The 26,903-nt window shown below is 39.0% G+C and overlaps 1 protein-coding gene across 4 annotated transcripts in view; it reads left to right on the forward strand.

The window, feature by feature from the left end:
- Window positions 1–26,903, forward strand: part of MACROD2 (mono-ADP ribosylhydrolase 2) — a 1,143,457-nt gene that overhangs the window by 1,027,126 nt on the left and 89,428 nt on the right. For all 4 annotated transcript variants that reach the window (XM_087919277.1, XM_087919278.1, XM_026712814.2 and 1 more), the window contains 2 exons: window positions 1,620–1,682; window positions 4,395–4,460. In XM_087919277.1, the coding sequence (XP_087775403.1) occupies window positions 1,620–1,682; window positions 4,395–4,460 (129 nt within the window). The remainder of the gene's footprint in view (window positions 1–1,619; window positions 1,683–4,394; window positions 4,461–26,903) is intronic.

Here is a 26,903-nt window from a genome sequence, read left to right on the forward strand (position 1 = left end):
TACATTTTGCCTTTCCACTTCACACAGCCCTAAAGTAATTTGTCACACATTTTCTGTAATAAGACAAGCATTTGGAGGAATTTAGTGCATGGTAAATATAGTAATTATTATTCTTTCTTTCTTTCTTTCTTTAAAGAGTTGTAGGGCCACCCAACTCACAAAAATGCAACTCTGGGTAATTTACAAGAATGAAATAAATAGAACAAACCACAATATCTCAGCGGAAAATCAACTATACAAAACAGGGCATGCCGACATGTAATCCCATGAAAAAGCTCACCTAATATCTTAACCCCATTGCCTGAGGGACCATCCAAGTGTTTAAAGAATTCCCGAAGATTAACAGAAAAAATAATAGGAATGATCAAACCAGTCAAATTCCATTTCCTTCCTTCCTTTTCTTTTTAATTAGAAGCTTTAAAGAGCTCAGCAGCCTTGAAACTGAATGAAATAAAATTATTCCTGTTGTTGTTATTACTACTACTACTGTTACAAACATAAAGTTCGCAGTCAGAATAAATAAAAACAGAAAGTTCATGACTAAAAAGAAAAATTAGTACAATATTTCAGGAAGAAGAAAAACAGAGGGAATAGATAGATGTGTAAAATTGGACAACCCAAGAAAATTGGACAACCCAAACATTGAACAGCAGAGTGACAAATAAAGATCAAAGTCTATCAGGGAATTTCTTATAGGGTAAATAAAATCTTTTATAGGGCAAATAAAAGTCATCTGGTAGAAGGCCAGCATATATCCATTTGAAAGTCCATTTGAATTTCTTCCTCTCTAGAAAGAAATTGTTTAAGCTTGGGAATCAAAGATATAGAGATTTGACCTAAGAGCAGTGTTTCAAGTTGTTTTCACTCATTTTCTACTTACACCTTTTATGGATGCATCACTTTAACTTAGAAAAATTATGGAACTTTCAAAGCAGCCTAAAGTGAGTAATAAAGTTGAGGGAAACTGCAATACCTCCAGTCATGCATAGACATTCCTGTTGAACTTCAGCCAAATAAAAAAAATAAAAATCTGATAACTACTATATTTGGGCAATAGAATTCCAGACAACAACTAAACAGCAATAAAGTCTAGCTGCCTCTCTTATTTTTATGCTACCATCTTGTGGTCCTCTAGATTTTTGTAGCTGAGATATACAGTATTGGTCCTAAAATGCACGTGCAAATTATGTTACATACTGTAGAATCCTAATTGCTGTGAAAGCATTTTGACTCTCTTATGCAACTTTTCCAGGATTGAAGACAACTCTCTCAAATGTTATGGAATCCTCAATTCCCTATTATACTGGGAAGAAGAATGTTAAATATTCATTATTTAGAAATGGGAGAAATCTGGTTTACTCATACAGTACCTCAGAATCAATAGGATTGAAGTTAGTGATGACCCAAGTAATAGATCAGTTCTAAAAAAGGCCTATATTTGGATGCAATCCTGTGATCCAATCGCACTTTATTTTTGGCTTACCTATGCTTTCCTTGTTGGGTTTGTTATATTGTAGTGCCATCAACCTGCTACGTTGGCTGCAGTTCCTACTGAGTTTGTCTGCTTAACAATCAGAAATGTGGTTTATAACCCTCTATGGCTGTCATTTATCTGGCAGGTGAGAATGGCACAGAAGTGAAGCCAAGCAATGATGAACCGGAGCCTCAGAGCCAAGAAGAAGGTTTGTATTATGCTGAGATCTATTAAAGTGTTCTATCACCCAGGCTCTCCAAATCTTGGTGAGCAATATTCAGAGTCGATGCTATCGACTGACAAGGTTTGTACATTTCCACAGGATTAAATCAGGGCTTGTGCGGCTTTCCCATTGGAGCCAAGAGCACTATTCATCATGAGTGAATGTATTCCTTCCAACCCTGGAATGTAGCGTTTCCTGTTAGTAATTGACAGCACATTCTGTTAAGGTGGAAGAGATCCTATAAACCTCTTCAGTAGAAAGTGTTTATAGCAGCAAGGTATAAAGTTCAGACATCAAAGGAAGGCAAGAATGTGTAGAAAATAAGCATGAAGAAATGAAGGACCTCTTTGGCTGGGAATAAACCTGCACTGTGCTGCATTTATTCTGTTGATTTAGCTTCTGAATAACTGCTTTTCTACACAGTGGTTACAAATTGGATTACTGGCTTTTGAGGAAGAAAGAGCCAGGGTATGCAAATACAACACTTCAACATAAATGTTGAAACTCATATTTTTTTTAAAAAACCAACTGAGCACAATGTATATCTCCAATTGAAACTGCATTTTTAAAACTGAAGAGAAATAGAAAAAAGTCATGCTATAGTCAGAAGGAATTATTCTGCTTTCCTTACATCAGATAGATAGATAGATAGATAGATAGATAGATAGATAGATAGATAGATAGATAGATAGATAGATAGATAGATAGATGATAGATAGAAGATAGATAGATAGATAGATAGATAGATAGATAGATAGATAGATAGATAGATAGATAGATAGATAGAGGCAGGTGGGCAGGCAGGCAAGAGATGGTCTTTTCTCATTCTCTGGCTTTAGCCAAACTATCAAAATAATTAAAAGGATAAAAAATGTTGCTATGAATGTCCTTATCCTCTAAGATACGAATCTGAGTGTTGCATTACAGATTGGCTTATTTACATGTACTTCAAACAGCATAGATGTCCTGTCCTGACTCACCCGACCAAAGCAGGGTTAATGGCTTATATTCTGTAGCTTGCACTTATTTACTTCAAGTATCACAACTCATCCTTTACGGAAACTGTTTCTATCAGGTTGGAAAACTTTTATTAATACCTGGGAGCTACAGCAGTAGAGGCCTAATCACTCAATGCAATAGAGCGAAGCAGCCAGGCTATCCATCCTACATTATTCAGCCATTCGATCTGTGTATACTGCATTGTGGCATTGTGCATTGTGGCTGTTTCTAAAGAGTTGAATATACATTACAGCAAAATGCCCTTCATCCCGTTCTCTTGTTACAGTCTGGAGGAGAAGCACTATGTCCAAGACGCTGCGCCCATTCTGCGAAATAATTCCACCAGCTCCCATTGTTCAGCTGTTCATTCACAAGCACAAGGCTGTCTTGAGACAGTCAGAGGCAGGTGGGCTTTTTCTGTCCACCCGACTTTTCTAATTGTTCCTCAATGTTTTCTTGGCCAGCATCCACACATGTGCAGTCACACACTTTAGCTTCATTGAGAGTGCAGTTGAGAAAAAAATCCATCATTTTAAAATATGGGAGAATTGAAAGTATGGCAATATGTCTAAGATCTGTTTTCTTGGCTGCTTTATCTTCAGGTTGTATAATGTAAGAGGAAGATTCAGAGTTTCTGTCTCAGATCTCCTTCTCCTCCTATAGGACTGTATATTAGATGAACCTGCCCCTGTGAGGTAGATATCCTTTGGAAGATTCACTGGGGCCTTTTCTCCTCCCCAACCAGGAATATTTTACTAACATTTAAGAAACATTTATATGAGGCACTTAACTGTTGTAGGGGCCATATTTCTTTAATCCGCCCAATATAATCTGTTACCATGAACATCCGATCACCAAAAAAACACTTTTACTCTTTTCTTTGAGCATTACAATTATTCTATTTAGTCAGATGATACCATTTTTCAAAATATTAATTATCTTAGAGGGTTTTTAATGAAATCTATGTTTGAGATTTAGTTTCTTCCCAGTGAGCAAAGACTTTAACAAATGATTACACATTGTTATTATTATAGTGTTGTTATTTTTCACATACTTTTGCCTGGAAGGTTTACACATAGATACATATATATGTACACATACACACACATATATTCACATGCTGTCACAGTACAGACAGACATGCATACACAGAATTAGAGGCTGAGTAAATGTTCCACACAACTTCATATCCTCCTCCATCTCAGACATTGGCTGTTTTCTTTTGTAAATTGCAACAGCAAAAGTTGGCTTTTAAGACCAAAGATTATTATAGGAAGGAGCAAAGTTATATTGCAACATAAAATACTTTCTGCAAACTCTTTTTCCTCTGTGAAAGGAAAAAAAAACCCAGAAAGGTGAGTAAATAACAGAATGGACAGAATGAGGAAGAGTTTGCTACTATTCACAGTCCAAAAAAATGGATAAAGCTAAATATTCAGTCAAAGTTAGTATAAAGTAGAATGACTCTTAAGTAGAAGTTGAAATTCAGTTATACAAAATGTTGGTATCCATTTAAATATGTATGGAAACTGAATGTGTTTACAAATCGCATTCTGATTATTGTTCCACGAAAGAAAAGAAAAGGGGATTTCAGCTAATGAAATGAATAACCTATATCGTTCAGTGCAGGTGTAACCATTTACGATCATTATTGGATTCAAATTATATCTCAATATCTATCCTTTCTTTTCAAAACAGATGAGGCAGTATCTATAATTCCAAGCAGCCCAGCAGATGGAGGAGAGAACCTGGGCAAGGAAAAAGGTACAGATCACGAAACTGGCTAAGAAAAACCAAATCCTCAAAGGGGATTTTAAAAAGCAATATTTTCTGTTAAGCCTACGAAAACCCACGCTCAAGCTTTAAAGGCCAGATGTCAGATAAGTACTTCTGGGATGTCTTTTAGAAAAGCCTTTTTAATGAACCACTTGGCATCATAGTTGCCGGCGGGGATCAATGGCATGCATTTTCAACTGCAGTTATAGATTTCCCATAAAAAAATATCTTGTGGGTCATAGGGAATGGCGAGACACATATCTGTGGGAATGCTCACATCCATAAATGTACGCTTGCTTCCATGACAGCAACATTTGATCTGTCTGCTGCAGTGTGATTCAAAAGGAAAGAAAACAAAATTGACTATCCAAGGCAGAGCTGAGGGAAGATCCTCTTCATTTATGACAGACTGTGCTGGGCACTCTGGTCTTTTTGGTGTGTTTGCTGTTTGTTTGTTTGTTTTGCTTTGTAGTCTTGATTCCTAATGGTGACATGGATAAGTACCTGCAGTTTTTCTAGGCAGGTTGTTTTTAGAAGTGCTTTAGCCTTTCATTAATACTTAAAAATCAAGGAGTTACAAGACAAATTGAAATAACAGAGAGTTGATACCTAATTTAATCTTTTCCAGCTGAGTTTTACCCTCTTGGGTTGCTCATCTTTCAACAAAGAATGAATTATAGAATCGTACTGCTCTTGCATGACATCACTGCATTAATTGGTAATGCTTCCTTTTCATTCTTCTGGATCTATCAGTAATGAGCATGGAACACAGTTTTTAAAATTGTAGCTTTGAATAATTCAAAGCAGGGTCCTTCTGCATCAGCATATAGCATTCAAACAAGCACAGTGGAAAAATTAATGTATTTTGTGGTATAATATATTTATTTATTGCATTTGTAGAGCTGTCCATTTTCCCAAGGAGGTCTGGGCAGTGAACACCAAGCCTAATCAAAAAATGACAATATAACTCAAAAGAAATTGGGCCAAGTTGCCTAATATGTTTGTTATCAATGTCAAACAAAATTACATCCATACCAGAGTTCCATCAACAACCTAGGCCTCAGTTTTGCAACCTTTTGAATGACCAGTGAGGTTAGGGGCTGCCTGTATTTCAGGGGGAGGCTGTTTCAAAAGACAAGGTGTCATGACAGTTCAATCACATGTAAGAAGTGAAGAAGGTAATAGACCCAATCCATTACCAGAACAACAAGTGGAAAAGTGTGGTTTGAATCCAAAACATGAAAAGGGCATGTGCACAAAGCTCAGTTAGACGCCTTCTGAATTCACATAAGTATAAGGGATGGGAAGAATAAAAGCACAGTCCTGCAAAATTCTGTCGCTCTAACCAGTAGTAATAAACGTAGTTTTAACCTTCATGTAGAACTGATTTCTTGGCTTGGTCTACATAGTAGGGCTGACAACATCCTTTGTGGGGCCCATCAGGTAACTTGGAGCATGCCCATTCTGCAAGATAAAGTAAGAAAGAACGAAAGAAACCATGAGGGATAGGTAATGGCACAAGACCTTGCCCCATGACATGTGGGGCTTTAAAGAGGAAAACCCACATCTTGAATTGCACCTAGAAGCCACTTGGGAGACGGTATTATTCATGTAGTAGTGTTAGATAGGCATATCATGGCATTCTGCATATGCTGTTGTGTTTTGGAATAGTTAAATAGTTGAAATGTCTGGATGCCATTTAAGGATAGTGTGATGTACTAGTCCTATTGAGAGATTACTTAGGCATGGATGATTCTGAGTAATGCTTCTCAGTCTAGTGCACAAGATATAACTATGGAAAGGTCTTCCTAGCCATCGCTACCACCAGCCCAAGTAAGACCCATGAGCAAGGTAACTCCAGATTGTGTACCAGTTCTTCTATGGGGAGCAGGAATTCCATCCAGAGTTAGATGATATCCAGTCGGTAGGTGCCAGAGGCCCTAAAACCCACAGCTTTTCAGTCTCATCAGGGATGAGCCAAAACCAATTCTTTCTGGACTTGATCTACATAGCCTCCATGCACTGAGTAAACACTTCAATAGCACCACTTTGATGGTTCAGGGCAGACGTACTGTGTATAGCTGAGTTTTATCCACAAACTATTGACAGTTAACCGTGCCGTGTCCTGTGCTGCAAATAACCTCACCCAGTGGTTTTGTAGAGATGTTAAATAAGAGTAAGGGAAGAACTGAGTCCTGTGGCACCCCACAAAACAGAGACATTGAGCTGGAACTGGAGCTTCCATCATATCACCTAGAACCAACCTTGGATGAAGGAAGAGAACTCCCCTCTCAGGATGCCAGAGGAACTGGTCATGAGGTGGACATTTGTGCATTCATATCAACAAAAGCATGCTTGTGAGAATGAGGAGCATCTCCTGCTCTCAAAGTTCTATCCAATAAATCTTTCAATGGGAATAGGAGGCAAGATACAAGTAAACTGAGCATGGAAAGCAAATGCTTAATTGAATTGATACCAAGAATGGAAAGGACAATTACATTCAAAAGGAGAGACTATAGGCTCCTTATCTGTTTTTTTGAAGCACAGAGTTGTTTCCTGAACTTGGCAAGACTTCCTTGGAAGAAGAAGCAGAAAAAGACTAGCTTGGTTGGTAAAGACTGATCAGCAAAATAGTTTTTATAACGTTTCTCTATCTGCTTACTTTGATCCATCCATCTTTGGAATATGGACTAAGTAATTTCACAGGGGTGGGGGAAACCCTTAGATGGCATTTTTCCAACTGGGACACTTTCCAGTTTATACAAATAACAGAGAGACGCCTCATCATCATGTTCCACTCCAAGGGAGAACTGCTGACAAGTTAAAATGGCAGAAATCATAATTAAAGTTTTCTTGCACTTCAGCAATGTTTTTATAGTTTCTATCTACCCTTCACATTAATAAGTTGCCCAATAAGTAAATTATCAGAGTTTGATACACACACAGCCTCAGGAGAGTTAAAGTCCACGAGATGGAGAGTGTAGTTTTGCAGCCAAAGACTTGTATCTTTTGTATATGTACAGATAGTTCTCGACTTACGACCACAATTGAGCCCAAACTTTTTGTTTTGTTAAGCGAGGCATTTGTTAAATGAGTTTTGCCCCATTTTATGACTGTTCTTGCCACAGTTGTTAAGTGAATCACTGCAGTTGATAAGTTAGTAACACAATTATTACTTAAATCTGACTTCCCTGTTGATTTTGCTTGGCAAAAGGTTGCAACCTTGGGACATAGCAACAGTCATAAGTATGAACCAGTTGCCATGTGCCTGAATTTTTATCACATGTTCATGGGGCTGCTACAAAGATCATAAGTGTGAAAATTGGTTATAAGTTACTTTTTTCAGTGCTGTTGTAACTTTGTACACTCACTAAATGAACTGTTGTAAATTGAGGACTACCTGTCCATGATGGCATCATTCATACAACCTGGGCTTATTAGGACAAAATGATACTTTTGATGTCATTCAATTCCAATTCTGGATTCAGTATCATCCAAAGAGCAGCCAGCAGTTTTTGATTATTTCTATATTTTCATTTATACCACAATGAAACAAATCTGATGAAGTCTTTATAACGGAGGAGGAGGAGGAGGAGGAGGAGGAGGAGGAGGAGGAGGAGGAGGAGGAGGAGGAGGAAGAAGAAGAAGAAGAAGAAGAAGAAGAAGAAGAAGAAGAAGAAGAAGAAGAAGAAGAAGAAGAAGAAATAATAATAATAATAATAATAATAATAATAATAATAATAATAATAATAATAATAATAATAATAATAATAATAATATGGTATATACCACTCTGCCATTTATGAGTTGCTGCTATTCTTGCTATGACTTTACACCTTCTTAATTGTTACATGGAATCTGAACAGGGGCACCTCATGTCTATTAAATATTTAAACGAGGTAGTGTTTGTAAATAAGTTCATACTTATTCAGATTGTTTCCCTCTCTCCCAGGCCAGTGTACTGCTTCCACCAGCAATATATGATGCCTTGCAATCTCTGCAGTTTGTTCGGTTTCTTTGTCCTACTCTTGAGACTAGTCTTGTAATGTTCAGATCTACCATCTGGCTTTGCTTTATTTGTCTTTTCGCAGGAAAATCCCAATTGCTCTGTAATTTCTCCCAGTCCATTCAGGCTCATCTCAAACAGATCAATTCTGGTTCAAGCGCTTTCTTCAGCACACACTTAACCCAAAGCTAGCTATTAATGAATAAATGCAGCTGTGTGAGTTGCAGTATGAAAACACACACACACACACACACACACACACACACAGAGAGAGAGAGAGAGAGAGAGAGAGAATAGTAATAAATGAGGACCAACTTAAGAAAAGAACTTATTTAAGATTAATTTAAGCTCTGATAAACAATGATAATATAGTACCCTATCAAGATTTAGAAGTTAAAATGAGTCACCCTCGACTACTAATAGTTTTCAAATTATTACAGGTTTATGATTGAATATTCTCATAAATGTACAATTGTACATCATCGGTTTTTTGAAATAAGCTTTCATACTGTTGATGGATTATTAAAAATGCCATATCTTTTTCTTTTAAGTGAGATGCAGATTAAAGTAGAATATCACAAAGAATAATCAACTTGCATATTTAAAAAATATCCCAAACTGAGTAATGACAGTTTAAAATGAAATGTAATCCTCACTCCATGCAAATTAATGCATGCAAATAACCTATTTGTTTCTACGTTTTAATACACATTAGATAACCCTTTTTTGAGACAGATAATATTAGAGTTGTACAATGTTTTGGATCCAAAAATAAAAATAAGTTTCTGATTGCAGTTCTTCAACCAAACACAGCTTCACCAGGATGTTCCAGCACAGTCCAGGTTCTGTTGAAATTACTAGCACTTGTTTTATGCGTCAAAAGAATTTTATATAAATGTTGCATGCATGAAACTATAGAGGACAACCTTAATCTGCCTTTGTCTAGATATGTTAAGGATGACAACATAGTGGCTGAAAATTCAGGGAGTTGTGACCCCAACTTACACGACTGAGGATGGCTGATACAGATTCTTTCCAGATTTAAAACTGGCATTTATTATTACTGTCCATAGCTCTTTTAAATATATGACCTCGAGGAGAAAGCTTTTGCATCACATTAGCAGTCACCTTCATTATCAGTTCCTCCATGTCCTGATTTAACTATACAAGGGAAAAAAATAGTATCTGTCACATTATGTATCCCTTCTGCATAATATACTAATTTTAATTCATTACAACTTAATAAAAGTAATTGTGCATTTGAAGGTAAACTAAATTAAATCATATGTTAATTAATCTTAAAATTAAGGTACCAATTATTATATTTCCAGGTGTTCATGAAGCTTAGGTTCCTATGGGGAAAACGTATAGAAAATATTTCTGCTTTCCTATATATTGTTGAAATTAAGAAGGTATAAGGGAAAATATGTTTTATTTAAACCCTGTGTTTGTTTCAACTAGTCTTTAACTGTATAATTTCAGAGGGGTGCTAAGCTTTCTAAGATACATTGCAGGTCTGAATAGATTCTAAAATTCTTAAATAATTCAGTTATTTGGTTATTTGAAATCTTTAGGAGAAATAATTCAAATAAAGTACAAAGAAAACAAAACAAAAACTTGAAAGCATTCCTTTATTTTTGAAGGAAAATATGGTAGATGTACTCGGCAGTGGCTAATATTCTTTCAATGGATGTTGAAGTCTTTTCAAGTAGCTCTGTGTGAAGTGCTCAGTAATTAGAGGCACATATTGAAGAAAATGCTGATTTTGAACATTTACCTAAGTTTTTGATAGTTAGAGAAGTTGTGAAGACTTTAAGTAATCCAAATGAATAATCCAAATTGGCTATGTATCCAGGCCTGGGGCTGAGAATGTGTGAAGGGCCCTGTTACTTGGCTTAACTATTAGTTGGTGCTGGTGCTATTTTTTTTACTTATTTTTTTATTTTAGTGTTTTAACATCTTTTAAATTGTTTTAATTGTTTTAGAATTTTAGAAGTGTAAGCCTCCCAGAATCACTTGGTTGAGTTGGACAGTTATAGAGAATGAATGAATGAATGAATGAATGAATGAATGAATGAGGCTTCTTAGGTAAAGCTCCCCATCCTTGTTAGTAACTAAAGGATTCAGTCCAGGAAACCATACAACTTTACACAGCTAAGGGACATTCACGTCTATGTCTGAAAGAAAAGAACTTGCATATCTGTAGCTTTATGAGTCATATTCAAAGATTCTTATTCCTCTAAGACAATATAATGAGTTCCAGAAATCAAGATAGCTTTTCAGGGTTGTTGTTTTTTTTTTGCTTTTTGTCTTGGGGAATTTGTTGCCAAGATAGCAGCAGGCAAACTAATTAAGCACAGGATAATAATACCCAAACTGAAACAACTACTGCACAACTTGTAAGCACTCCAAACTTGCAAGAAGAAGGATTCTTTCTTAAAATGAACTGGAGTTATTACTCTTTGTTTTTATACTTCTGGTCTGGTGAGCCAGGGGAGGATATCTAACTGTATTTACTTTACAACTTCAAGGCTTGCCAAGATAATATACTAACTAGCCTAACACTTATGTTACGGCAGCTCTTCCAAATTCCCTAGCCTGAGAGGAGGAACAAAATTATGCTTTGTGGCTGCTCTCTATTCTGTATTCAAATGGAGATGATGTCAGGTTGGTGAGATGGGTAGGTGGTGACATCAAAACCATCTTCCAGGAGATGACATAAGTAACCGCTACTGCTTACTCAGGCAACTCACTATGGCACATAAAATAGGAACAACCGAGAATAAAATGAAGCAGAAGTTGCAACCTGTAAAATTCTAATGGAAAAGGAAGGAGGAGGACAACCCCTCTGGTCTGCCTTGTCCTTCTGGCTACCAGAACTTAGGGCAAACATTCATTGAATGCCTGGTTTTCCATGTGATCAATGCTGCCAGAGTTAAGAGTGAAAAATTTCCTTCTTTCTTTTTTATTTTCTGCTTTCATCAATGAAATTTTCTCCTGCTACTATTAAGTTTTGTGATGCCTCTTGATTGTTCCTTGCCGCTCATCATGTATTGTATGTTATCACTAGTATTTACACAATGAAATCAAGATTTTACTTTGGGCTCTCCCAAAATATCTAGCCATTTATTCAGAACATAGACTTAATGTTTTTATTTGTTTTTTGTGTAGAGCATATTTATCACTCTGCACTATCATCTTTAATATCTTGATCTAAAATTCATTGCTAAATCAAAATTTCTAGTTATTGCTTTCCAAATTAGATATGCATAATGAGTAAGATAATGTCATGTGTTATTCTTCCATATTTTGCCACTTTTGTGCACTCTATCATTTTCTGGTGACTCATTTGTCCTATTTTCTTTCATATGTTTCCATTAGGAATACAGTGATTTTTCTAGAGCCTGATGGAGAAGCTATTTAAAACTCATTCCACAGATAATGAGAAACTGCCACTCATTAAATATTAGAGTAACTAATGTGGCAACTCCCATTTATCTTCCATAATGTAGTCAAGATATGGGAGGGGGTTGCTTTTGTATTTATTTAACATGATTTTTTTAAAAAACCAGCTATTTTATAGTAGCGGTACTGTGAACAAGCATAGAACATAAAATGTTAAGATAAAATATTAAGAGCATCTCTTCATGTGGATCATGTTTTCTACAATTGATTATGGACGATTCACAAAGCCAATTTCTTTTATGATGGCCAATTGTCACATGCAGTGTGTATGTATCTGTGTGTGTTTATTCTTTGCTAACAATTGAAAAGTACTAGGTACTTTACTGGATAAAGCACTATCAAATAATACCTGTAACATTTTCTAGGACAGTTGTAAGAGAGTGCTGAGAGTGCCCAAAACTTACCAATGAAATGTTACTTTAGGAGCCACCATATATACTAAACATCAAGATTAATTAGTTATTTTGAATAATTTGTTTATTTTCTCTTCTGTCATGTTCTCATCATAACATTAAATAATAACAATTTATATATTGAACAAATTCATATGCCGTTCAACTCATACACCGTCACCTCCAGATGACTTACAAATTATACAAATTATAATAATACCATGGAATGATTTGGAATATCCTCCCCAAATTCCAAATTTTAATGCCAAAAATCAATCAGGCTCCCCCTATATTTAAGAGATCTGTGCAGCTATCCTGCAAAGTGTTTGCTGAGAGTTAAGATTTCTTCTTGTTTATCATGAGGTGGAATATTGTTGTGTATTTTTTTAAGAATTGTTTTGCGATCTTTATATGAATATATCACTGAGGGGACAACTGAGGCCGTTTACAATTCCCAAGTCAACTTTCTGTGCCTCTTAAACATGACCCTAACCAAAATTGCCAGGTTTTGACTCTTTTAAAGAGTAGAAAAACCCCAGGGGTTCCTCCTAAGCCCGCCTAAATAAATATATAAACAAACAAACAAACAAATAAACAAATAAATAATTATTGTTGGAACTGCCCACAGCAGTAATACTTACTTCTTATCTTCAACCTGTCCTCTGAAGCCTTCATCTCCCACCTCCCACTCCCAAACATCAGATATGTCCTCATGCTTTCAAAACATTGCTTCTTTCTGTTTTACTGAACACCCCACTGAGCGATTTAGAAATTTAAATACAAATTAAGGAAATAATCCTTCAGACAAAAGAAAAACTGGCCTAGAAAACTGAACAATGAGTAATTCATTCCCACCTCGGAGGTGGTGTTATATCAGTTCTGTGCTGTCAAGGCAAGAATACCTTAATTATCTTTCTCTCATAGAAAAGAAGATTGCTTTAGCATTTGCAGGTATTATAATGAAGCCTTTTTTTTCCTACATCTTCCACTCTTTTTTTCCAAGCTGAAATAATGTTTATTTCCTCTGGTGATTTTATAATATGGAGAAACTCCCCCCCCCCACCCGCTTCCTCTGCTCATCAGAATTCCTTTGTCATGTGAAGTAGGATCTGTTTCCAGTTTAATGGAAAGGGCTCTCCTCTCTTGGATTCTACCTGATCTAATTTTGGTATGGAGATAAAGAATACTGAGAAGTAAGAGCACAAGCTTGGCAGCTTTTTCACTAGGTAGTGTCTGGGTTCATTGAGAGACTCATAGAAATCCTAGGACCGTGGTGGCTAACCTTTTTGGGCTCCTTGCCAACAATTGTGTGCATGCTTGCACACTCGTGCTCGCATGCCAGCAACCAGAAGGCAATGTGTACCCCCCTACACCCTCTACACATGCACACACAATCCCCACCCACCCCTTACCTGCACTGCACCTCACAACTGATTTTCGGCATCCCAGAGGCTTCAGGAAGGCTTCTGCGGGCTCTCTGCAGGCTTTCAGGCTGAAAAGTAGGCCCGTTTCATCACTTTCGGTATTTCTGGAAAAACAGGAAAACGGGCCTAGTTTTCATCCTGAAAAGCCTGCAGAAGCCCACAGAAGCCTTCCTGAAGCCTCTGGGATGCCGAAAAAGGCCGAAAATCAGCTGTGAGGCACATGCATGTGCAGTGAGGTAAGTTTACCTGCAGCTCGCATGCCGGCACAAATGGCTCTGCGTGTCACCTGTGGCACACGTGCCATAGGTCCGCCATCATGGTCCTAGGGTACCACGCTGTCAAGAGGCAGCCTATTTCTATTTAAATTACTATTTTTCAGTTTTTATTTTTCCAAATTATTTTTATTATTTTCCAATTAAGCATCCTTTAATGTGGCGTGCAAATTTTTGCTTGTTTTTGCTGTCCTCTTGTAAATGTATTTAAGCTTTGTGTGTGTGTGTGTGTGTGTGTGTGTGTGCTGGAGCAGCCACCTATATATCACCCACAACAGTAAGGACCAGCAAAGTACCCACTAACCACCCACACTGTTTGCACCAATGAACATGTAAACTGCCTATAAATCTGTATAAACTGGAGTTCATCTCAATCTAAACCTTGACATGAAATCTTGGGAAAAAAATATAAAAGCATTTTGGAGTTAAAACTCAAGAATTTCATCCTAGATTTGTATGGTCCTTCAATCTGTAATCCATTTTTTTCTCAGTTTATGAAGCAGAAGAATACTGTAATCATGCATCAGCTTCTGTGCACAACATTACCTATGATTTGGGATGTCTGGTTGATTTCTTTCCCTGTGGAATTATTGCAGTCATTTTTCACAAGGTACTTAAAATAAAATGCAATTAATCTGTCTTGTTCATAAGAACCAACTTCTCCCATTTGAAATTCAGGTAAATTAGTCATGCTCTGTCCAGGGCTTAGTTCTATGACCCATTAGAAATTCAAGACTTAGCTGAAGAAACGGTTGGTTTTTTTTTTTCTTCATAGCATTTTCCCACAAGTGCACAGTCTGTTTTGGGGGAAGGATTACGTAGGTGTTTGTCCATTGATTATGACAAGAACTGCGCAATCTGCTTGTTGCTTGAACCTCATATTGTGGACTGAGAGAGTGACTGGCCCAAGGTCACCCAGTCAGCTTTCATGCCTATGGTGCAATTGGATCTCACAATCTCCTAGTCTCTTGCTTTGTGCCTTAATCACCAGACTAACTGGGTCTCTGGAGAAATTTCTATAACCCTGCTTAACTTTCAGCCTTGCCATACCCATTATTTTCAAAGCTTGGCTTGTGTTTATGTTTCAGCAGGCTGCCTTTCTTAATCTAGGATGAAAAGAAAAAGTTAGACTGAAGAGAAAGAAGTGAAGATGGTGGGGATGTTAACCGTTTATTGCAAAAGGTTTAACTATTTGTAAATAAATAAACAACAAAAATAAAATTATTTAGGAAGCTATAGATGTGCTTTTTATAGTCCAATCCTTGAATTAACTAGGTGAACTGTCATATTCAAACATGGTCAGTATGGCTTTCTAAGGTTGCCTTGTAGTAAAGCACATTTAATCATTTATCTCTTCCTTTTTTTGAGAGACAGGATATATTTCATCCTTATATGTTTGATTAGTATAGCTGGGATGATGTTTAATACCTCCTAAATAAGAGCAGCAATGATGAACCTGTCCTCTATAAATGAACAAAAGGAGAGCAATTATCATATAATTCTGCTACAAAATGGAGAAGCAAAGGACTAGATTGGTGACATGCATTATATTTATCTGACTGGTGAAGGATATTGCATTCTACTAAAACAAATTTGTTCTCCACTGATAGTTGTTCCTTATGATATCCAAGCACATATTTGGATTACATATAGTATATCAGAAAAACATTGGGAAAAGTCAGATTTTAATCCATTGGTTGACCTTGGAAGCATCCTACTTTTTTTTAGACTAAAATGCCTCCCAGATATTATTCTTCTGATAATAAATGAGCATTTAAGTGAAGAGAGAGAGAAGGACACAATTCATATAAATGCCTGGTTTTTCTATATTCAAAGATGTGTGTATAAAAGTCAAAATTGGTTTGACTACAGTATGATCTTTTGCTCCTCCTCAATGAAGTGAAAGTTAATATATTTTAACAACAAATACTTTTTTCAAGAGCCAGAATGGAAAAATATGAACATATTTCCACTTAGAAATACTTTATATCCTAGCATTATTGAAGCAGTGACTTACACTTTTAAAACTTTTCTATCTGGTATGTGTGTGTGTGTGTATGCACGCACATGCATATATGTCTATGTCTGGTCCCTTAAAATACATAGAAGACCAGATTACACAAGAACATCCCTTTTTCCTATATAATTAGTTATTTTTTAACACTTCTCACATTTTTCAGCCACTGAATTTTCTTTATGAAATGGGCTTGCTACCTTTCTTTATTTTATGCCTGTTAATCTGAAAAGTAAATCTATCCTTAGGCTTGAATATTTGATTTAATATTTGCATTTGAGGATGAGTCTTCAATGCAGACTTGACCTTAACGATTTTGAAAGTCAGAATCTGCATATCAGTGTAATATCTGTCTTAGCAGCTTAAATAACGTAGCCTTAACTCTCTGAGGTTATTTTCTTTAAAACATGATATGTATGAAAAACTAAAATGGAAAATCCACATATCTTTATGTGGAATAAAATTCTATGTCATTTCACTAATATCTGATTTTCAATTTTATCTTCCCTAATGAAATTGTATTTTATGACAAGTTTCTGCTCCAAGTTACTGATGGACAATACCCTACCCTCCCAAATTAAAATAACCCTCCAGCATTGAAAAGGAAAAGGACATATGATCATCCATTTCAAATTATAGGCAACTATACTGGTTATATGCTTGATATTTATATCATATTTCAAAGGTTCATTTACTGGAACCTGCAGTTTAAAGACTATCTGGTGAAGTTCTGGAAGGCCCAGAAAGGCCCTATTCCAGCTGACACAAATCAATGCACTAGCTGGATCAGTAGTTCAGCTCATGTAAAACAAAGATGTATATGTTCCTACTTCAGAAAATATTCATTAAGCCCTTTATGCATAAAAGTCCAATTCATACTTTAAATCTAACCATAGTGGAATAGAGTAGAATACTTTATTTGGCCAACTATCATTATATACATAAGGAATTTGTCTCCAGTGCAGAAGCATGCTAAACAACAGAGTATTAATAATTATAATAATACCAATAAAATGGGGTAGTAGAAAAGATGAGAAGGATAATAGTAATACAGCCATCTACATGGGTAAATATAATTTATACTTAAGAGAGTACTGTGGGAATTAGGTGTGCAGCAGAGCGATGGCGTGAGGGGAAAACTATCTAGTCGTTTTGGCATGCAATGCACTGCAGTGGCATCCCAAGGGGAGGAGTTGAATGAGCTTATGTCCAGGATGTAAAAGGGCTGTAGATATTTTCTCAGCCCTTCTTCTGGCCCATGCAATATATTGGTCCTCAATGGAAGGCAGGCTGGTTGCAGTTATTTTTTTCTGCAGTCCTTAGTACCCATTGTATTGTCTATATTTGTCCTGTTTGGTTGCTGTACAAATCAGACAGTTACAGAAGTATAAATGACAAGAGTCAATAATTCCTCTGTACAACTGCATCAACAGCTCCTGGGGCAGCCTGAACTTTCTGAGTTGACACAGGAAAAACATTCTTTGTTACGCCTTTTTAATGACGATTCTAATGTTAGGTGTCCATTTCAAATGCTGGGAGGTTATAAAACCCCAAAACCTGAAGGACTCTACTGTTGATACTGTGTTATCTAGTATAGTAAGAGATGGTAGAATAAATGGGCTCCTCCTAAAATCCATCTCACCTCTACAGGTCTTAAGCGTGTTCAGCTCCAGATTGTTCCAGCTGCACCACAGGATGAGTTGTTCAACCTCTGTCTATATGCAGACTCATCACCATCTCAAATGAGACCAATGATTGTTGTGTCATCTGCAAGTTTCGGTATTTTAACAGAGGGATCCTTAGAGATGCAGTTGTTGGTACTGAGAGAAAAGAGTAGCAGAGAACAGCCCTGTGCTACTTGCTCTGGTATCCAATGTGATTTTCCTAGCTTCACCTGTTGCTTTCTATCTGCCAGAAAGCTTATAATCCCACCTAACAAGAATGGACAGGAATGCCATTCAGTTTAGAGTGAAAAATTTCTGGAATGATGGTATTGAATGCCAGGCTCAAGTCTACAAAAAGGATCCATGCAAGATATAGTGCAGTGCCATATTGACAGCATCAGCTGCCGATCTATTTGCATGGTAGGCAAACTCTAAAGGGTCTAACAGCAGATCCAGGATGATTTTCAAGTGGGTCAGCACTACTTTTCAAAGGTTTTCATAACTACAGATGTCAGAGCAAACCTGTCTATAGTCATTCAACTCCTTGATGGAGGGTTTCTTGGGAACTGGAATGATAGTAGAGCACTTGAAGGAAGAAGGAACATAATGCATCTCTAGTGATTTATTAAAGATGTGCGTGAAGATGGGGGCCAGTTGATCAGCACAGACTTTTCAAGTAAGAAGGAGTTACTCCATCTTGGCCTGATGCTTTTCCAATCTTTTGTCTGTGAAACAGACCTCTTGCATCTTTTTTTAGGATCACCAGTGGAGGCAGGCCCAGAAGGATAGAGATAGGTGAAGGAGATTTGGCTACTGTTGGTCTTTCAGAAATGGGGAGGGTAATGATAGCTGACAGTGATTTCCTCTCAAACCTACACTAGAACACGTATAAGTCTTCTGCCAGTTGCTGATTTTCTCCAGTAAAGGACAGAAATCTGCTCTAGGCAATGATATTCTTCAGGCTTTTCCACACATTTGTTGGTTCATTTGCTAAAAACTGATTCCTCAGCTTTTCAGAGTATATATTTCTTGCTACCCTGATCTTCCTTGTTAATATATTCCTGGCCTGATTGCACAGCATCATGTCTCCGTTCCTGTAGGCTTCCTCTTTGGCGCGACGTAGCTACTTGAGCTTAGCTGTGAACTAAGGTTTATTATTACTGTATATGATGAAACTCTTGGTCGGCACACATGTTTTCACAAAAACAGATGTCACAGTATCAGTGAGTTCATCCAAGTCTGCTGAAACAGCTTCAAAAACACTAGACTGCAGTGTTCAGAAATGTAGACGGCACTCAAGGCAAGCCTGAAACTCCAACTTTGCCTCCTCAGTCGAAGGCTGTTATCCTATATGAAAGAAATCTCCAGCACTAAGTATAGTTTCTCTTCTGGCATACTGCCATCTTAAATTTTGACCACTACCTGGAAGGCAAATCAGCATTGTTAAGTTTTAAGCATACAGTTGTTAAGCAAATCAGGCTTCCCCCATTGGCTTTGCATGACAGAAGCCGGCTGAGAATGTCACAAATGATGATGAACACCTGACCCTGGGACACCACAACCATCATAATTGCATGCTGGTTGCCAAGCATCCAAATTTTGATCACATGACTGTGGGGATGGTGCAACGCTCTTAAGTGCAAGGACTTAAGTCAGTTTTTTCAGTGCCATTGTAACTTTGAGCAATCACTAAACAAATGATTGTTAGTTGAGGACTAACTGTAGGGCACCAAAAATGTAATTATATCTACAGGTATTGTGTGTGTGTGTGTGTGTGTGTGTTTCCTTAAGTTTTCGCGGGTACTTACATGTATGGCATTCGGCTTTGTTCGGGTATTTTCCCACGTCATTGTAGTTGTGCTTTTAAACTTGTAGCAACGTTTCGGCAGAATCTCATCTGCCATCATCAGGCTTCTGTATAGTGTTCATCTGTGAGTCAGGCTTTTATAGTGGTTTCAGATTTAAATTTGGGGCAGCCTATTGCTGTGCCAGAATGGTTTTTTCTTCATCCTGATTGGTTGGGAGTCTGTGTTTATTGGTCTTAGAGTTTGCTGTGTTCTGCTTGATTGGTGTTTCTAATATCTTCTGTCTGTTTTGTGGCTCTTTTTGTATCTTGATTGGCTGGCAAAATTGTGTTACTTTATTGGAGGCCTTTACTGCAGCTTGGCTCTGGGTAAATGGACGGCTATCATTAGTTAGGAAGCTAGGTTTCATCTGGGTGCCTGGTTGGGGTGTGTTTGAGCTGGAGGTATTAGGGGGGGTCTGTCTGTGCCCAGGTGTTTGCCTGGCTTGTGGTGTGGAGATTTTTTTGTTTGTGAGTGCAGGCTTCCAAATGATTGACAGTCTGGTGGAATCATCTCTTCTATTCATGCTTTCTGGTCTTTTTTGAATCTCTATGGCTTCTCTGATGATTCTGTGGCTGGGGTTCTCTATGGTGGCTAGGGTTTTGGTGCCATTGAAGTTGATGCTATGACCTGTGGCTTCCATGTGTTGGACTAGTGAGGAAGTGTGTTCCAGCTTTTTGACTGCATTTTTCTGTTCATCCAGGTGGGTACTTATTCTTCTATTGGTCTGTCCAATGTATGTGGCCGGGCATGATGCACAGGGGACTTCGTATATGCCTTGGTTTTCCAGGTCAATTTTATCTTTGGTGTTTCTAAGGATGGCTGCTATTTTTCTGTCTGTTTTGAAGGCAGTCTTGATGTGATGTCTATGTAGTATCTTACTAATTTTGTCTGTAGTACCTCTTATGTAGGGCAGGACAGCTGTTCCATAGGTCTGTTCATCTTCTGGGTCTCTATTATGTCTCAGTGTGTTTTTGTGGATCAAGCCAGTGATTTTGCTTTTGTGGAAGCCATTGGCTGTCAGTACTTTAGTCAGGGTGCATAGTTCAGTCTTTATGTGTGTCTTGTCTGCCAGGCGTTTGGTTCTAGTAATTAGTGTTTTAGACACGGAGTTTATCTGTGCTGGGTGGTGGTGGGATTGGGCATTGAGGTAGTGGTTAGTATGTGTTTTCTTCTGGTTTTATATATATGTATATATGTATGTATGTATGTGTGTATGTGTGTGTGTATATATATATATATATATGTAGATCTTTGGTTGTTCGGGTTTTCTCCCACGTAAGATTTGAAGTATCTAGGCAACGTTTCGATGAAGTCTCATTCATCATCTTCAGGCTTCTGTCTCCAGCTCTGTGCTTCTCAGAGTAATGGAGATTGCAGCTGCTTCCTCCTTTTAACTGCCAGTGGGGGTGGAACTTGATTGGGTGGGGGCTTGGCTGTGTTCTGATTGGGTGGGGGTGTGTTCTCATTGGTAGGGGTTTGGCTGTGTTCTGATTGGTTGGGGGTTAGCCGTGTTCTGATTGGTTGGAGGCGTGTTCTGTTCAGGAGGGGCTTGGTTGTGCTCAGGTTAGTTTTAGTTGCTGGGGGATTTGAGCTGGAGAGTTGTGATCTTGCTGTTTGGCTTCTAGTTCGTGGTCCTGCTGCATCTTCATAGTGGGTGTTGGTTTGCTTCATGTATGGCTCAGAGGGGTTTGAAGTGGGTAGTGATGCAGCTGCAGTGCAGCTTCTGGTCCATGGTCGTTTCTCATTTTCTGAATGGGTGGGAGTCTGTTTTCTACATGGAAGTGTGGTGGTGGCATCTTGTGTGGCTCTCATGGGTGTGGGTCCAGTGTCCTTCTTCATGTTAGGTACTGTCTGTTCATGAGGGCGGGTTTCCAAATGGCTGGAAGGCGGGAGGTGTCATCTCGTTTGTTCATGCTGTGTGGGCGTTTTTCTATCTCTATGGCTTCTCTGATTATTCTGCTGTTGAAGTGTTCGGTTTTGGCGATAGTTCTGGTATTTTTAAAATCAATTTCATGTCCTGTGGCTTTGAGGTGTTGGACCAGGGAAGAGGTCGTTTCTTCTTTTTGATTGAGTTCTTATGTTCTTCAATGCGTGCGCTTATTCTTCTGTTAGTTTGTCCAATGTATGTGTTAGGGCAGGCTGTGCAGGGATTTCGTATACTCCTTGGTTTTCTAATTCGATTTTGTCTTTGGGGTTTCTTAGGATGGTGGATATTTTTTTGTTTGTGCAGAATGCTGTTTTGATGTTGTGTTTTTGGAGGATCTTGCTAATTTTGTCTGTAGTGCCTTTTATATATGGGAGGAGGGCTTTTCCGTTTTCTTGTTCTCTGTCTTGGATTTTGGTTGGGGCTTCTTTTTGGATTAGGTGGGTAATCTTCTTTCTTTGGAATCCATTGGCTTTGAGTACGTTGGTGAGAGTGTGTAGTTCGGTTTTTTGGTGTTGTTCATCGGCTAAGCATTTTGTTCTGGAGATGAGTGTCTTGGCTACGGAATTGATCTGTGCTGGGTGGTGGTGTGAGAGTGCATGTAGATAGCGGTTAGTATGTGTTTTCTTCTGGTAGATGGTGTGTCCTAGGGAGCCATCGGATCTTTTGTATACCAAGACATCTAGGAAGGGAAGTTGATTGTTGGCTTCTGTTTCCATGGTGAATTGTATTTTGGGGTGTAGACTGTTGAGGTATGTGAGGAAGTTGTTCAGTTTTTCTTTCCCGTGTGGCCAGATTATGAAGGTGTCATCTACGTATCTGAGCCAGAGTTTGGGTTTGTGGTCGCATTTTTCTAGAGCTTGTGTTTCAAAGTGTTCCATGTAGAGGTTTGCGATGACAGGTGAGAGGGGTGATGCATAGGTGCTCCTTCTATTTGTTTGTATTTTTGTCCATTGTAGGTGAAGTAAGTATTGGATAGGCAGTGGTTGGTTAGATCTAGGATGTGCTTGGGGGTTGTATTTGTTTTGGATGGCTGTCAAGGCTTCTTTTATTGGCACTTGGGTGAAGAGGGATGTGACATCGAAGCTTACTAGTAGGTCGCTAGGTTGTAAGTTTTGTTTCTTTATGATCTCGATGAACTGGAATGAGTTTCTTACGTGTGAGTTGATGGATTCTGCATAGGGTTGTAGTTGTTTGGCAAGAAATTTGGCCAGGTTTTGTAGAGGTGAGCCTATGGAGCTGACTATTGGTCTGAGTGGGGTTCCTTCTTTGTGTATTTTGGGGAGACCATAAAGCTTGGGGCATCTGGATGATTTTTCTCTGGGTATGATTCCTTGCTGGATTTCTTCACTGATGGGGGAGGCTTTTATTTTGGATTTGGTAGTTTTTTCTAGGTAGGTGGTGGGGTCTGTCTTTAGGGGTTTGTATGTGGGGTCTTGGAGTAGGTTGGTTAGCTTGGTTTGGTAGTCAGATGTGTTCATTACCACTGTCGCATTGCCCTTGTCTGCTGGTAGGATTATTATGCTGGTGTCTTCTTTCAGGTTAAGTAGTGCAGTTTGTTCTTCTTTGGATAAGTTGCTTTTGGGTGGTTTGCTAGTGCAGAGGATGTTGGTGATTTCGAGTCTGATTTTGTTAGCATCATCAGGGTTGGTTTTGGTCAGGCTGGTTTCAACTCCACATATGATGGTTTCTGTGGGGATGTGTTTGGGAGCGACAGCAAAGTTGAATCCTTTTGAGAGGATCTTGGTTTCAGCTTCAGTGAGGATCTTGTCTGAGATGTTGTGCACTGTTTGTTTCATGTGTGGCTGTGGGGGGAAGAGTTGGTTTCTGGCATTGTTGTAGTTTCCTGAGTTTGTTGGTCTGTGTGTCTGTCTTGAGGATGGTCTGTGTTTCGGCTCTCCAGACAGCGAGTTGTTTGGTTTGTCCCAAAGTAGAGGGTGAATCTTGTTGCTGAGTTTGAGGTGGAGTGTGAGGAGATCTTTGTTGATTTGGTCTAGGAGAAACCTTTTTGTGTGAAGTTCATTTCTAATTAGGGCCAGTTCTGTTCTTTTAAGGATGCGTTTGGTGGCTGCTCTGTTGGTGTGGAATTTCAATTGGAAGCTTGTGGGAATTAAATTTTGATCTCGGCAGTTGCATAGGAATGCAAGGTCACATAAAATGGAGGCTCTTTGGACTTCAAGTTTTCATAAGTCCTGGTCAGATGGTGGGTTTCCTCCCGTAGAGGTGCAATATTTGTTTTCTGAGGTTCTCGCGGGTATTTATATGTAGATCTTTGGTTGTTCGGGTTTTCTCCCACGTAAGATTTGAAGTATCTAGGCAACGTTTCGATGAAGTCTCATTCATCATCTTCAGGCTTCTGTCTCCAGCTCTGTGCTTCTCAGAGTAATGGAGATTGCAGCTGCTTCCTCCTTTTAACTGCCAGTGGGGTGGAACTTGATTGGGTGGGGGCTTGGCTGTGTTCTGATTGGGTGGGGGTGTGTTCTCATTGGTAGGGGTTTGGCTGTGTTCTGATTGGTTGGGGGTTAGCCGTGTTCTGATTGGTTGGAGGCGTGTTCTGTTCAGGAGGGGGCTTGGTTGTGCTCAGGTTAGTTTTAGTTGCTGGGGGATTTGAGCTGGAGAGTTGTGATCTTGCTGTTTGGCTTCTAGTTCGTGGTCCTGCTGCATCTTCATAGTGGGTGTTGGTTTGCTTCATGTATGGCTCAGAGGGGTTTGAAGTGGGTAGTGATGCAGCTGCAGTGCAGCTTCTGGTCCATGGTCGTTTCTCATTTTCTGAATGGGTGGGAGTCTGTTTTCTACATGGAAGTGTGGTGGTGGCATCTTGTGTGGCTCTCATGGGTGTGGGTCCAGTGTCCTTCTTCATGTTAGGTACTCGTCTGTTCATGAGGGCGGGTTTCCAAATGGCTGGAAGGCGGGAGGTGTCATCTCGTTTGTTCATGCTGTGTGGGCGTTTTTCTATCTCTATGGCTTCTCTGATTATTCTGCTGTTGAAGTGTTCGGTTTTGGCGATAGTTCTGGTATTTTAAAATCAATTTCATGTCCTGTGGCTTTGAGGTGTTGGACCAGGGAAGAGGTCGTTTCTTCTTTTTGATTGAGTTCTTATGTTCTTCAATGCGCGCGCTTATTCTTCTGTTAGTTTGTCCAATGTATGTGTTAGGGCAGGCTGTGCAGGGGATTTCGTATACTCCTTGGTTTTCTAATTCGATTTTGTCTTTGGGGTTTCTTAGGATGGTGGATATTTTTTTGTTTGTGCAGAATGCTGTTTTGATGTTGTGTTTTTGGAGGATCTTGCTAATTTTGTCTGTAGTGCCTTTTATATATGGGAGGAGGGCTTTTCCGTTTTCTTGTTCTCTGTCTTGGATTTTGGTTGGGGCTTCTTTTTTGGATTAGGTGGGTAATCTTCTTTCTTTGGAATCCATTGGCTGTGAGTACGTTGGTGAGAGTGTGTAGTTCGGTTTTTTGGTGTTGTTCATCGGCTAAGCATTTTGTTCTGGAGATGAGTGTCTTGGCTACGGAATTGATCTGTGCTGGGTGGTGGTGTGAGAGTGCATGTAGATAGCGGTTAGTATGTGTTTTCTTCTGGTAGATGGTGTGTCCTAGGGAGCCATCGGATCTTTTGTATACCAAGACATCTAGGAAGGGAAGTTGATTGTTGGCTTCTGTTTCCATGGTGAATTGTATTTTGGGGTGTAGACTGTTGAGGTATGTGAGGAAGTTGTTCAGTTTTTCTTTCCCGTGTGGCCAGATTATGAAGGTGTCATCTACGTATCTGAGCCAGAGTTTGGGTTTGTGGTCGCATTTTTCTAGAGCTTGTGTTTCAAAGTGTTCCATGTAGAGGTTTGCGATGACAGGTGAGAGGGGTGATCCCATAGGTGCTCCTTCTATTTGTTTGTATTTTTGTCCATTGTAGGTGAAGTAAGTATTGGATAGGCAGTGGTTGGTTAGATCTAGGATGTGCTTGGGGGTTGTATTTGTTTTGGATGGCTGTCAAGGCTTCTTTTATTGGCACTTGGGTGAAGAGGGATGTGACATCGAAGCTTACTAGTAGGTCGCTAGGTTGTAAGTTTTGTTTCTTTATGATCTCGATGAACTGGAATGAGTTTCTTACGTGTGAGTTGATGGATTCTGCATAGGGTTGTAGTTGTTTGGCAAGAAATTTGGCCAGGTTTTGTAGAGGTGAGCCTATGGAGCTGACTATTGGTCTGAGTGGGGTTCCTTCTTTGTGTATTTTGGGAGACCATAAAGCTTGGGGCATCTGGATGATTTTTCTCTGGGTATGATTCCTTGCTGGATTTCTTCACTGATGGGGGAGGCTTTTATTTTGGATTTGGTAGTTTTTCTAGGTAGGTGGTGGGGTCTGTCTTTAGGGGTTTGTATGTGGGGTCTTGGAGTAGGTTGGTTAGCTTGGTTTGGTAGTCAGATGTGTTCATTACCACTGTCGCATTGCCCTTGTCTGCTGGTAGGATTATTATGCTGGTGTCTTCTTTCAGGTTAAGTAGTGCAGTTTGTTCTTCTTTGGATAAGTTGCTTTTGGGTGGTTTGCTAGTGCAGAGGATGTTGGTGATTTCGAGTCTGATTTTGTTAGCATCATCAGGGTTGGTTTTGGTCAGGCTGGTTTCAACTCCACATATGATGGTTTCTGTGGGGATGTGTTTGGGAGCGACAGCAAAGTTGAATCCTTTTGAGAGGATCTTGGTTTCAGCTTCAGTGAGGATCTTGTCTGAGATGTTGTGCACTGTTTGTTTCATGTGTGGCTGTGGGGGAAGAGTTGGTTTCTGGCATTGTTGTAGTTTCCTGAGTTTGTTGGTCTGTGTGTCTGTCTTGAGGATGGTCTGTGTTTCGGCTCTCCAGACAGCGAGTTGTTTGGATTTGTCCCAAAGTAGAGGGTGAATCTTGTTGCTGAGTTTGAGGTGGAGTGTGAGGAGATCTTTGTTGATTTGGTCTAGGAGAAACCTTTTTGTGTGAAGTTCATTTCTAATTAGGGCCAGTTCTGTTCTTTTAAGGATGCGTTTGGTGGCTGCTCTGTTGGTGTGGAATTTCAATTGGAAGCTTGTGGGAATTAAATTTTGATCTCGGCAGTTGCATAGGAATGCAAGGTCACATAAAATGGAGGCTCTTTGGACTTCAAGTTTTTCATAAGTCCTGGTCAGATGGTGGGTTTCCTCCCCGTAGAGGTGCAATATTTGTTTTCTGAGGTTCTCGCGGGTATTTATATGTAGATCTTTGGTTGTTCGGGTTTTCTCCCGCGTAAGATTTGAAGTATCTAGGCAACGTTTCGATGAAGTCTCATTCATCATCTTCAGGCTTCTGTCTCCAGCTCTGTGCTTCTCAGAGTAATGGAGATTGCAGCTGCTTCCTCCTTTTAACTGCCAGTGGGGGTGGAACTTGATTGGGTGGGGGCTTGGCTGTGTTCTGATTGGGTGGGG

Source organism: Pseudonaja textilis, chromosome 1 (assembly GCF_049901715.1).
Source record: "Pseudonaja textilis isolate UNSWEBS1 chromosome 1, rPseTex1.2, whole genome shotgun sequence".
In the NCBI taxonomy this organism is placed as follows: Eukaryota; Metazoa; Chordata; class Lepidosauria; order Squamata; family Elapidae; genus Pseudonaja; species Pseudonaja textilis.